Genomic DNA, 13,211 nt, shown 5'->3' on the forward strand with positions numbered 1-13,211 from the left:
CAATGAATACACTGTATTTACTTTATTGGTACGGCTTGGCAGCAGCTGGCTGAAAGTCGTTTCGCAGCCAGAAACCTCATTTATGATGTGAATCATGTGATACGACACGGCAGTTTCGATTAGCGGGTAGATCATCAACAGAGCGACGCTGTTCAGCTGCGATTCTTCCGACAGTTGCTGCAGACTAGTTGCAGAACACTGCGCGACAATTCCGCGTCGCTCGGCTGCATCGCTCGGTGTGACCAACAGATCCAGAAAACGCCCACTGAAAAAAACCTTTGACAATCTCCATTGTCCTATGGTGACATGTTGACATCGGCGCTCCTCTATCCACCAGTAACTTTGATTAACACCTTACTCTGAAGAGCCTACTTGGCCAAAATCCCATGCTCGCATGTAATCAGCCATGATTCTCTTGGCTAGGAGTCTTTGTGATGGGCTGATCGACCTTTGAGTAAATAGTCATGTGCTACTCGTTTCTCCTGAGGCCAGCTCCAAGAATAACAATAATGAGGCCATTATCAACTATTGCGCTTTGAAACGATGTCCTGCCGACAAAACAGAAGACGTAGTTGTTCTGATGCTTTCCATACAATCAACGAGCCATTGTTAAGGACTTGAGAACAACAGGGAGCGAGGAAGGGGAGTGATAATAACTGGCCTGTGCTGTCATGAAGATCCTGTACAAAGGGTCCACTGAGGACGAAAGACCCTGATAGACTACACATATTTTCGGAACTGTCAACTGTCTGGTCTGTCAGAAGACAACCTTGCACATTTTGGGCGCTCATGCATTCGTTGACAGAGTAGACATTTACTGTACATCGCGTAGCTCTATTTGGGGAAAAAAATGCATACTCTAGTATCATTTAACAGATGTTAATAAAATGTGAATAGTTGCACCTGAAAAAAAAAAATCAGATAATGTCACATTTGACGATTGATTCTGCACATACACTGAAAAAGTCAAATGAGTAATTCACTAATCGGGAATGTCAGCTGAGTTTTATTGAACATGTCAAGATGACTCCATTAGATAATTGCTAATCTATGCGCCATTGCAAATCTGGCCCAACCCCTTTGGAAATGAAGACAAAGATAAATGGCTATACAGTGGATACAAAAAAAAAATAACAAATCTACACACCCCTGTTCAAATGGCAGGTTTTTGTGATATAAAGAAAAAAAAAAAAGCTAAATAATTTCTAAACTTTTTCCACCATTTGTAAGTCAATACAAATCAAATCTTTTAGAGAGAGGAAGTCAAAATAAACAACTGAGATAATGTGGTTGCACAAGTGTGTACACCCTCTTCTAACTGGAATGTGGCTTTTGTCAGAATTAACTAATCACATACAAACTCATGTTAAATGGGAGTCAGCACACATCTGTAACGATTTAAAGTACCTCCGATTAACCCCAAATAAAGTTCAGATGTTCTAGTAGGCTTCCACTCTTGAAAGGATTTCTTTTCTCCTTTTTGTTTCTCGTTCAGGTTGTAGGTCACATTCATGGTGGAAATTGTTATTGAAAGGATGTACTGTGTCTGTCTGATTTTTGACATGACCAAAACCTGGCAATTTGAAATTTTGGGGTGTAGACTTTGTTTGTAATTCCCTGTACATATAGGTAAACCTCCTATGGAGTGAGAGTTGGACGAAGCACAGAGCTGCACTCTTGGCTGCGCTCCATTGTGAGCCACTGAGAGGGAGAAAGCTGGAGGGCAGGAGGAATGCTAAGTGAGCCCCTTAGCCTAGTCAACCTTCAGTGGGTTTCATTTATCTTCATCTTGTTAGACTAAATTAATTAACAATCTCAGTGTTACACACTTTCTCCTTTCATTACATCAAATAATGGCAGAAATGCAAGGGGGGGGGGGTTGTGGGGGGGTCCAGTCTATTGGGAGTAGACAGACACTGAAGACATCTCTTTCCTTTGCTCGCTCTCTTTGCTTACCTTCCTCTCCCTTTTCAGATCTCTGTCTGTCTTCCTTCCTTTTTTTTCTCACAGTTTCCTTTTCACAAAACTAACATAAAGGGTCTTCCACAGCGATATAAAATGGTTTGCAAAGAAAATTGATAGCAGTCAAACATAGTTTTGAGTTGTGTCACTTTGTTATAGAGAACTGGGAGATGTGCTCTGGATGACTGGGTTTAAGAATACGGACGGTGGACTTCTCCATGGCATCAGGTGACTTTGATGTTTTTCTTCACAAAGGCCTCGGATACAGTAATATGTCACAAAATGATTCATTTCCAGTCAAAATGATAACTTTCCACATTGGAGAAAGTTTTTCCATTCATCACACCAAGTACACTGCAGTGACGCGCACGCATACAAAGCTTCCTTTGACCTAATTCGGTTGCTTGAGAGAAGGATTCTTCACTTTTTGGACTATCTTAAATGCCACTTCCCTCCATCTCTTCCTTTTCTCCCCCCGATCACTCCCCCACAGGACACAGCCCAGTCCGGGACGCACGAGTGCAATCCACGCAAATGAGCTAACCCTGAATCAATTGTCGAGGCCAATCTCCCGCCAGAGTGTGTGTATCCTTCAACTGGTGCTTGTTCTTTAATTAGAACACATTCTGACAGAAGGATGTAGATTAGCCCAGGAATAATGTTTACTTTGAATAATCGCTGTGTCTTCTCACAGCTATGGGATAAAAGGAAACAGTCAGGCAGGTCGCTTTACCCCTATTTTCATTGTCGACAACATCTCCTGATTAAATTTTACAATTGTCCCTGCGAGAGCACTTTTCTCTCCCCACGCTGAACAATTAGTTACAGGAGTTATAAACACTGCTATCCGCTTTGTTGCATTACTTAAAAGATGTGGAAGTGAGTCTCGTCAGCTTGCTAAAAAAAAAAAAAAAAAAAAAAACGTAGCCTCATGTCTGTTTGAATAACTCCTGTCAAATCAGAGCAGATACACCTCACAGAATACATTTTTGCTTTGCCTGACAAATAAAACATGCTTTAAAAGCAGGAAGCATGAAATGATGAAAATACATTTGCAAAAAAATGTATGAGCTAAAAATGTATAGGAAATATTTATTTCTGTCTTCGGTACAGCATTTTTTTTTTTGGTATGATCAAAATGCCCGGAGGTGGGGCTCGAAGTCGAGCGCCTGGGTGCCGGGCCTACACCCATGGGGCCCGGCCGGGCACAGCCCGAAAGGGTAACGTGGGTCCCCCTTCCCATGGGCTCACCACCTGTGGGAGGGGCCATAGGGGCCGGGTGCAGTGCGAGCTGGGCGTTGGCCGAAGGCGGGGCCCTTGGGGATCCGATCCCCGGCTACAGAAGCTGGCTCTAGGGACGTGGAACGTCATCTCTCTGGCAGGGAAGGAGCCCGAGCTGGTGTGCGAGGTCGAGAAGTTCCGACTAGATATAGTCGGACTCGCCTCCACACAGAGCTTGGGCTCTGCTACCAGTCCTCTTGAGAGGGGTTGGACTCTTTTCCACTCTGGAGTTGCCCACGGTGAGAGGCACCGAGCAAATGTGGGTATACTTATTGCCCCCCGGGTCGGAGCCTGTACATTGGGGTTCACCCCGATGGATGAGAGGGTAGCCTCCCTCCGCCTTCGGGTGGGGGGACGGGTCCTGACTGTTGTTTGTGCCTATGCACCAAACAGCAGTTCAGAGTACCCACCCTTTTTGGAGTCCTTGGAGGGGGTGTTCCGTGTATGACCGGTGTCAGAGTTTGGTCCGCATGGCCGGCAGTAAGTCGGACTTGTTTCCAGTGAGGGTTGGACTCCACCAAGGCTGCCCTTTGTCACCGATTCTGTTCATAACCTTTATGGACAGAATTTCTAGGCGCAGCAGAGGTGTCGAGGGGGTCTGGTTTGGTGGCCTCAATATTGCATCTCTGCTTTTTGCAGATGATGTGGTTCTGTTGGCTTCATCAGGCCGTGATCTCCAACTCTCACTGAAGCACTTCGTGTGTGAGTGTGAAGCGGCTGGGATGAGAATCAGCACCTCCAAATCTGAGACCACGGCCCTCAGTCGGGCAAGGGTGGCGTGCCCTCTTCAGGTCGGGGATGAGATTCTGCCCCAAGTGGAGGAGTTCAAGTATCTTGGGGTCTTTTTCACGAGTGACAGAAGAATGGAACGGGAGATCGACAGGCGGATCGATGCAGCGTCTGCAGTGATGTGGACTTTGTATTGGTCCGTTGTGGTGAAGAAGGAGCTGAGACAAAAGGCGAAGCTTTCAGTTTACCGGTCGATCTACGTTCCTACCCTCACCTATGGTCACGAGCTGTTGGTCGTGACCCAGAGAGCGAGATCCCGGATACAAGCGGCCGAAATGAGTTTCCTCCGCAGGGTGTCCGGGCTCTCCCTTAGAGATAGGCTGAGAAGCTCGGTCATCCGGGAGGATCTCAGAGTAGAGCCACTGCTCCTCCGCATTGAGAGGAGCCAGATGAGGTGGGTGGGGCATCTGATTCGGATGCCTCCCGGACGCCTCCCCGGTGAGATGTTCCAGGCACGTCCCACCAGAAGGAGACCCCGTGGACGACCCGGGACACGCCGGAGAGACTGCGTCCTTCGGCTGGCCTGGGAACGCCTCGGGATCCCCCCGGAAGAACTGGATGAAGTGGCTTGGGAGAGGGAAGTCTTGGCGTCGCTGCTAAAGCTACTGCCCCCGCGACCCGACCTCAGATAAGCGGTAGAAAATGGATGGATGATCAAAATGATTGGCTTGAATTTCAACACATGAAAGTCTTTGTGTTGTCTTCCTGGATGATGTTTTAACTGGCGAGGGTAATGGTATCAAATTGTTCTCTCTTTTTAAATGGCCCCAACTGTTAAGACCGGGGGGTGAGGGGAATGCTGTTAATTTAATCAAATAAGTGACCTTTTGAAAAAGAAATCAAAGAGGATTCATTAGCTTTAGTAAAGTTTGGCTGACAGAGGCTTTGAAAAGCAGATGCTGCTGCTGTGGCTTCTAATGAGCCAACCCTAATTAGGGAGCAACACTGGAGCCTAGAGAAGGTGGTTGACTAGGAAAGAAGCCAATGGTAAATATGTTCTCTTATTTACTTTCACTGTGTCTAACGACAGCACACTTTTTTAATTAGAATCACAAGCAAAAAAATAAACAATAAAAAAAAAAAAAAAAAAAAAAGGAAAATCTTTGCAGTGGTTGAATACAAACAGAGAACACCACAGGAAAGAAGAGTACATGACAAAGACGATAGGCGCTAGCGCAGCGGCCCTGATGAGGTGGGTTAGAGACGCGGGGCAGACGGGGAGAATGGTCGGACCAAAGCATGCGGTGTAAAGACCAGAAAGCCTGATCTGCTGATCCCTTAAGACGTGAAGGGGAAAGAAAGGGGACACCCCATCTACTTCTAACGCTTATGCCGATGGGTGCTTTCAGTCTGACCGGAGGCTAGCTGGGTGAGCATGCCTGTCTGCAACCACATGGACACACTCATCACACACGGCTTGGATAAATATGTTAGAATCCACGTTTGACATAGTTGAAATATACACAAAAAAACACAAGCGCACACACACACACACACACACACACACAGAGAGAGAGAGACAGGACAAAGTCTGAAGCTAACAATGTATGGAGAAATGTAACCCCCGGTAGCCCACATCCACCCTCGCCCGACCTGTGATCCTCAACGGCAAGAACAGAAATGCAACTAACCTCAGTAAAAAGCTGCTACGAAGAAAGCCTTCCATGTCAGCGTGGGGGGTTCTGGCAGGAGAAATCACAGAGAACCATTTTCACTATGAAACGATGGTAATAATCAAGAAACAGATCAATCGAAATTAACATGGAAGAAAGAAAACACAGAATGTACATGTTCCTCTTTATAACACGGCATGTCTTTAATTAAATGAGAAATATGGCTACGCATCCACGCACTCGTTTTTGCGTACGTATACTGACATCATTAATTATACCTTGTTGCATCGAGGGAGTAAATTTGCATACAAAGTCGGTTTGCGCTGAGATCCTGATGATATGTTTGTATCACATAAACTACTGATCACTATACAGCCCTTTCCCACAACTGTGTACAGATATATACATGAACATCCAGCACGCTGACCGCAGAGCCCAGCGCGACTCTAGTTTGTTCAGAGCAGCAAACGGTGGTCCAGCTGCAGCGCATGTGTGGCGAGGGTGCCGCGGCTTCTGGGAGCCCGGCCGCAAGGGACCCGAGATGAGGCGTGCAGCGTCAATGAGGCAGGAGGATGTGGTCATGATGTCACCGCTTCTAGGGGTCGTACAGAAGCCTTATCCACAAAGTATGGGAGATGCGGGGCTAAAAATGACTTTCGACAGAGTTTGGTATTGGTGCGCGGAATATACACTTTTATTGTGTTGGGCTCGGTTAGGAAGGATTGGGACCGTCATCCGTTCACGTGGCGAGGCCGGAGAAAATTCCAGTGAGGATATTTTATATCTTACCGCTTCATTTATAACATTGCGAGTGGAACACAGAATGTCAATTGGGCATGGCGTCCCTGAACGAAATAAAAACCATTACGTCTTGTAAATTTGACACACACTGCAGGGATGAGCATTGTTAACAGCCCTGCCAAATTTGAATGATTAAAAAAACTGCCAAATTCATGAAATGAGGCTTCAAAATCGTGAAAAATCAAACCTTGTCTGCTGAAAAATGGATGCTACTGTCCTTCGTTTAGCATTTTTGTTATGCCTCACGTCCCTACAGGTTGCACCCATGAAAATATATTCACTTAAAGCCTCTGGTGGTTGGAATTCATGCCACCGGGTCATCACGGCGCTATCCACGCTACGACGAGAGGCGCGAGCCACTAGCTAGCTCACGAGCTAACTAGCTAGTCCTTTTGTAAGAACAACTAGGACCTGGTATAATCAGGCTGCTTTTGTCCAGATTTTGTCCCCTTCCCAACCAAGGCTGACAAACGGCAGATTATTTTATGTATTTTAAGATTATCCTGTAATTATTATTATTATTATCATCCTGCAGACTGGGGTTTGTTAAGGGTGAATTTGTCCAGACAATAGGGTCCAAAATGGGTTGAGGGCCGACAATCTTAAATATTAAATGTGCTCAAAACAAAAATGTCCTACCCGTGTTCATAGGATAATAACACCAGCCATTAGCTTCATTTGAGAAATCGTCTTTAGCTCGCACAGTAGACTATAAAATCCACTTTCACACTGTCGCCAGGATTTTTTTCCATTGTGTTTTATTTTTATTTATTTTTTTAGTTCGTGATTTTCCCGTAATTTTTTTCCCCCCCCAAGACCACCATCATGCCTTCTTTTTGTGTCCTTTTCCACGTTGTCTCTTGTGTTTCCAGGTTGTTGCTATGATCCTTCGTCTTCGTTTTTCTTGGATTACGTTGGATCGTGCTAGATTTCCGTCCTAGAGGACTAGATGCTATATCAGTGGTGAAACAGAATCTTTATATGTGTGGCATGTTGTGTGGAGACTATTGGAGTACCCACACAAATTATGATAAAAACTGTCAAATGTTGGATTTGTATCTTCATGTATGGGGTCTTTAACATATAAACAATTTAAGAGGTTTTTTTTTTTTTTTTTTTAACTGTTTAAAAAAAAAAAAAATAAAAAAAAAACATCAATTGTGCCAAATAACCGCTGATGCAAACTCTCAAGTTCTTATTTCGTCGGGACTGGGGGAATCATGAGAGACGCCAAAGTGCATCACTGGGCACTGTTTCTTAAATAAAAAAATAAATAAATAAAATAAATAAATACAAATCAAGAAAACTGAAAACCAGTTTCATGCTATATCCCCACAATTAAGTACTACTGTGTATTGTACTTAGAAACAAATCTCTGAATTCACTTTACATGATCTTCAAACTCAAGAGCCACAGACTAAAAGTGCCATTGAAAGGCAATCATTTTCAGTGGCAATAGCTCATCATGAATACCACAAGAACTAACGACACTGAGGCATGAGCGTTGTACTGATACGTGTGTAATTTGGCATTTTCTCTGCTTGCCGTCTTGGCTCATGAGACAATGGAAAGAATGAACCGGGCCCAAGGACACCGTGCCTTTCAGTCTGGCCAGCACTTAGCGAGGCAGTGGATCCACAAGGCCCAGAGGGCTCAGCCGAGACTTTTCTCACAATAAGGTGTCTAGGGAGGCGGGAGAGCAATAGCCAGGGGCACTGCTGCTCTGCTCTTTTTTTTTTCCACTCAGCTGGGCCCAGCGCACATAATACCATCACCACACCGAGCCGGCGACAACGTGAGAAAACACCCGTCAAACAGTGCAGAACAGATCAAGCGTGTCTCCTCACTTCTCTGAGTGCAAAAAGCAAAGAGCCCAAAAAACAAAGACTAAATCCAATACGATTTTAATACAAATGGTGCTCAGCTATATTCTAAAATTAGATTTGAAACCGTATCGTTTGATAACAAAGAGTGTGTGTGGCCTCAACCCTTCAACAAGATGTAACAGATTAGGCCATGCTTGGGTCCGATCTCTGTCTTGGGTTTCATTCCATTACCCCTTGTTCTTTCACTCTCACTCTGACCGCCCGTGTTTCCTCAGCTGTGTCGGCCGTCTTCAGTCCCGTTGTGGTCAGGAACAACTGAACTTCGAGTATGGAAGCAAAGGTGCGGTTTGGACGTCACACGACCAAATTCAGGAAAATGTGAGTGAGCTCCAATATATCTGCTCCTCTTAGAGGGCAGGCGGGAGGGGGGGGAGAAAAAAAAAAAAAGAATGGCTTTAAATTAAGGCCGAACCACAATTCAAGGGCAGCGAGGATCGACATCACTGAGTTGGCCTGGGTCGGTTTGAGCAGCGCGGCAGCCCTTTCGAAGAACGAGCCCCTGCCAAAAGCTCCCTCTGCCTCACCAAGTCTCCCACCATCTGCAACAAATGTGCTCTATTAAAGCAGTACCATATGGACAACAAGCTCGCTATTAACACGGCCTCAGCACTTCCCCTTAACCTAGGCCAGATTTCAAACTTCCAGTCAAATTGACTGCTGATTTAATGCATCACCAGCAGCCGTGCGGGTCTTGGCATGAGCCGGCGCTCTCAAGTCTTCAGTCATTAAGGCTCACGTAGTGTGCAGTGCACGGTGAGCTTCAGAAATTAGCTGCACGGATCCTGCCACGGTGTCACTCCTAACCGAGATATCGCCATCCAGATCGACGGACGCTGAGACCAAGAAGTCTCGAAAAGTTCTCCAACTTAGTCAACGCGGACTGGAAACTATCTTCAGAGCGCATCGGCTCACGGGGTGGCAACAGGAGCTCTGATGGGGACGCTGTTTGCTCCCTCCAAAGTGACAGTGATTAACCCTGCAGGGTGTAAAAGTGGGCTGAGGCGGGTTTGGGACTTAAAAGTCCCAGTGGGCCGTGGCGGCCATTTTGACGCCGTCTCTGACTCATGGGGGACCCACCCACCGCTCACAAAGCCGTGCTCTCTTCTCCTCGACCATGACGCCACGACCATGAGTTCTCTGTTCTGCGGCCCAGAGACAACACACACACACACATATGCGCACCAAATCAATTACAGCTCTGTGGTTTCAAGGCGACTCCAATGCTCACTAAGTTTTGTTTGTTTATTTTTGTTTCCTCCTCATGTCTCAGCTGCTTAGATACTATACAGCATTCGAGTGGGAAGACATTTCTTCGTGCATGTATGCCATACGTTTGACTACTTCTATCCATTCATCAATTTTCTCTGCTGTTTGTCCTCATTAGCTGCACGGGTGAGCTGAAGTCTATCCCAGCTGACTTTGGGCAAGGCGCGGCCAATTGTAGCGCACATACAGACAAACATCTATTCATGCTCACATTTACAATTTTCTTCAATTAAGCTGGGAAAAATGCTTTTGCAATGTGGAAGGAATCCCGAGTACGCTTGGAAAATCCACGCAGAAAGGCCGGAGCCCGGATTCAAAGCCCCAACCTCTTAACTGAACTTTACCAGGCTAAATGATGTCTTTCTGTCAGAAATGGGAAACAATAAAAAAAAAAAAATTTTTTTAAATTGAAATCACATTCACATTAAATTTAGCTCATTACGTATTGAGTACTGTATCTTGTCGCTGTCAGGCAGAAAGCTCGTATAAATCCAAATATAGTGAGTTTCGTATATTTTCACAAATTGATACTAATGGTAAATCCGCACATATTCTGTTAGTTTTACAAATTACTATTCAATTTAAAGAGTTGAAAATAGCTTGAGAGCAAATCTTTGAACTTCACTTCACCCGTCTGAGAAACGTCACGTAACTCCGCGGGAGCCGTGCGCAATTATGTCTCCTCAAAATTGAACGCCTGCATGTGTTGAGATAATATATTGTTTCTATTCTTTAGATGAAAAAAGGGGCAAAACAGTTTGGTTGGATACATTGTGGTAGCCCCGTTAACTGTTTTGCTAAAAATCGCTAGATGTAATGCTTTGTTGCTGAAGGAAGCCTGTCAGCCACAAAGGTCCATTTTCACGCAGATTAATATCTGTACATTGCACTGCTGAGTTAGCGCTTTATTCATTTATTTTTAAATTGCATCGGCCATCGCTCTTAGAGCTTTGAAAGTGAGTTTGGGCAGATGACATAACCGCAACTGTTGGGTTTGAGCAGGTATTAAAGCCTTTTCCCTCGTCAGGGGCTGGCAAATGGGCACGGCTGGTGGCAATGTCTGTACCACTCTAATCAATGACAGCTTAGTAAATAAGCGATTATTTAGCAAGTGAAATTTCAACAAGTGACAATATCCTCGTTAACTTTGTTCTTATTCCGATTGGGAGCAAAAGACACGGCAATTTGTAATTATTTGACATCATCTCTGCCACAAGTGTCCCTATATTGAAATAAAATGACAAGTTAAAGACTGCTTGATGAGAGTTTAATTAAATAAAGGCTCTGCGTGCTCTCTGCGGAGTTGTGGCATGTGTGGAAAGGTACTGTTCGTTGGGAAGACGGTGTCCAAAGGCAGTCGTCGTGAGAATAGCGATACATACTCACGACTGAATGCACATACTGTATACACTAAATGTGTGCACATTTTGGTTGGTTTGATTGACCTCGCTGACTGATATCTATGTATGCACACGCACGCACACACTCACTCTTGATATACAGTAGACGCACACACCTCAGTCAGCGCTGCCAGATGAGTAGTGAATTAATTTGTGTGAGCCACTCCAACATTAGCAAGGTGTGTTGAAAGGTGTCTGCCCATGTTTTAAATTAAACGCGCTGCTGGTCAGCATTAGCACCTCGCCACCCGTCGGCAACTGACACTTAGGGGGGGGGGGGAACGAGGGGAGCCCATCCGCCGTTCACACTGGAATAATTAGAACATGTCAGGAGGAATTAATTTCCTCATTTTTCAAAAGGATACACAGAAATTACCATGTTATTATATGACAGGGTCCCTGGGAGGATTGGATTAAATTTGATTTCTTGCGCAGCCCACACAACAAATTAAAGTCATAAATAAGACGGAAAGAAGCGGGGCACAGAGCATATGTTTATGGCGATGAGTGAAGCCGAGGGACCAGAAACAACTATCTTCATTTCATTTTATTTAAATCAGGCCGACACCGTGTGTCTGAATGACAGCGGTTGCTAATGGCTCGAGATTAGAGGCTCCTCGGTATTAACGCGGAGATTTCTTCAGCGCCATTAGAATGTGAAGCGTACAAACCATTGCGTTCACCTCTGCAACGATGATGCAATTGTTCGATCTGGTTTTATGACAACAACACCATTGAATTCAGGAGATTCTTGTGGAGGCGAACAGCTAACGAACTGTCAAGTGAAAATAAATCCCTTGTAAAGTTGACAAGCCGCAAAGAAGAGAGTTGTGAACAACCCTGCCAGATTTGAATGATCAAAACGATTGCCAAGTATTTGAAATTAAACTTCAAAATGGTGAAAAAGCAAGCCTTTCACAGGAGACAACAAGGCACTCTAAAGGCCTCTTTATACTCCCACGGTCCCGCGGCCGTCAACGCCCGCAACGCATCGCGTGACCGATGAGTTGCCCCGCGCAGCACCTCAGCGTAGCTTGGCCGCGCACCCGACAAAAATAGTTCATCTCTCGTGATTGGTCCGTTTTAGTCGCATGCTCTGATGACGTACCAGCGTGCCCATCGGTTCTGCATGCCACCTACGTTCACGTTCTTATATAATGGGGGAGGGGCAACTCATGCCGGTGATGAGGTGCACCACTGGGCCCTGTTCTGGCCACACCCCAAAAAGTCAGAAAAATTGAAATGGCGAAAAAGAGTTTCACGCTAGATTTTTATCATTGAGTGCTACATACTGGAGTTCTCTGTCTTTTCAGCAATTATCTCCCAATGCGTATCATGTATTTCGAAAAATAAAAATCTCTCAACTGACTTTCGAGGGTCTCGAAGAGCGTTCAAAAGCCTGTTTATACAGAGATCGCCTCCATTCTCATATTGCTTATCTTATTGGCACAATTGCGTTAAGTCTCTCAAAACGGGCTAGCATGAGACACGAGCACTCCCCTGGGCACCACAAACTTTCAATAATTTGCAAATCAATTAAGTGGCCACTCGAAAGGCAACAGGGACTTCACACTGCAGGGGTCACGGCGCATTATCAGTCAGAGACGATTCATGGTGTTTTGGGAGAAAAGTTCATGGTTGAAGTCATTCGTTCATTTAAGCGGACTTTTAGTTATGCATTACTTTCCGCAGCTGGGGTAGCAAGAAGATTAATGGTGTGTTCTTTGCTCCTGTTTTTCACTGTATAGTGCTACTAAGTGAACTCTGTCTAACCTTTCGCGGGATCATACCTTCAGATACAGGACAGCAGCCAAATCTATATTGGATTTTTATTCATCAAATAAATCATGTTTATCATTCATTTAAATAATAACAATAAACCTAGAGGTTAGATCCTTTTGCTGCGACTCAATATCGTCCGTGTTTAATCACCGCTGTGAAGAGACGCCAGACAACACCGCATCTAATCCACTGAGAGCATATTTTACTTTAATGACTTCATCATAAGATCGTACATCATTGCAAAACAGAGGTCTATTTATCAGATGCGTGTTTAGGACGATGCATTCGGTTCATGAGGGGCTTTCACGTGCTTGTGTGCAGCAATTAGTTTTCTTGTATCATTTGAGGTAATACCCAATTTTTAAAGAAAAAAACAATTGTCAGGTCATCTTTGCCAAGGATTGGCCTTTAGCTTTCAATCGCTAATCACA

General features: G+C 44.9%; 1 protein-coding gene across 5 annotated transcripts in view; it reads right to left on the minus strand.

The window, feature by feature from the left end:
• The window catches only part of sox6 (SRY-box transcription factor 6), a 151,065-nt gene that overhangs the window by 117,119 nt on the left and 20,735 nt on the right, over window positions 1-13,211 (minus strand). For 4 of the 5 annotated variants that reach the window (XM_061751272.1, XM_061751282.1, XM_061751253.1 and 1 more), the window contains one exon: window positions 5,664-5,714. The exons of the other annotated variant lie outside the window; for it this stretch is intronic. In XM_061751272.1, the coding sequence (XP_061607256.1) occupies window positions 5,664-5,698 (35 nt within the window). In that variant the 5' untranslated portion in view covers window positions 5,699-5,714. The remainder of the gene's footprint in view (window positions 1-5,663; window positions 5,715-13,211) is intronic. 5 annotated transcript variants of the gene reach the window in all.

The sequence above is a fragment of the Phyllopteryx taeniolatus genome, chromosome 2, assembly GCF_024500385.1.
Source record: "Phyllopteryx taeniolatus isolate TA_2022b chromosome 2, UOR_Ptae_1.2, whole genome shotgun sequence".
In the NCBI taxonomy this organism is placed as follows: domain Eukaryota; kingdom Metazoa; phylum Chordata; class Actinopteri; order Syngnathiformes; family Syngnathidae; genus Phyllopteryx; species Phyllopteryx taeniolatus.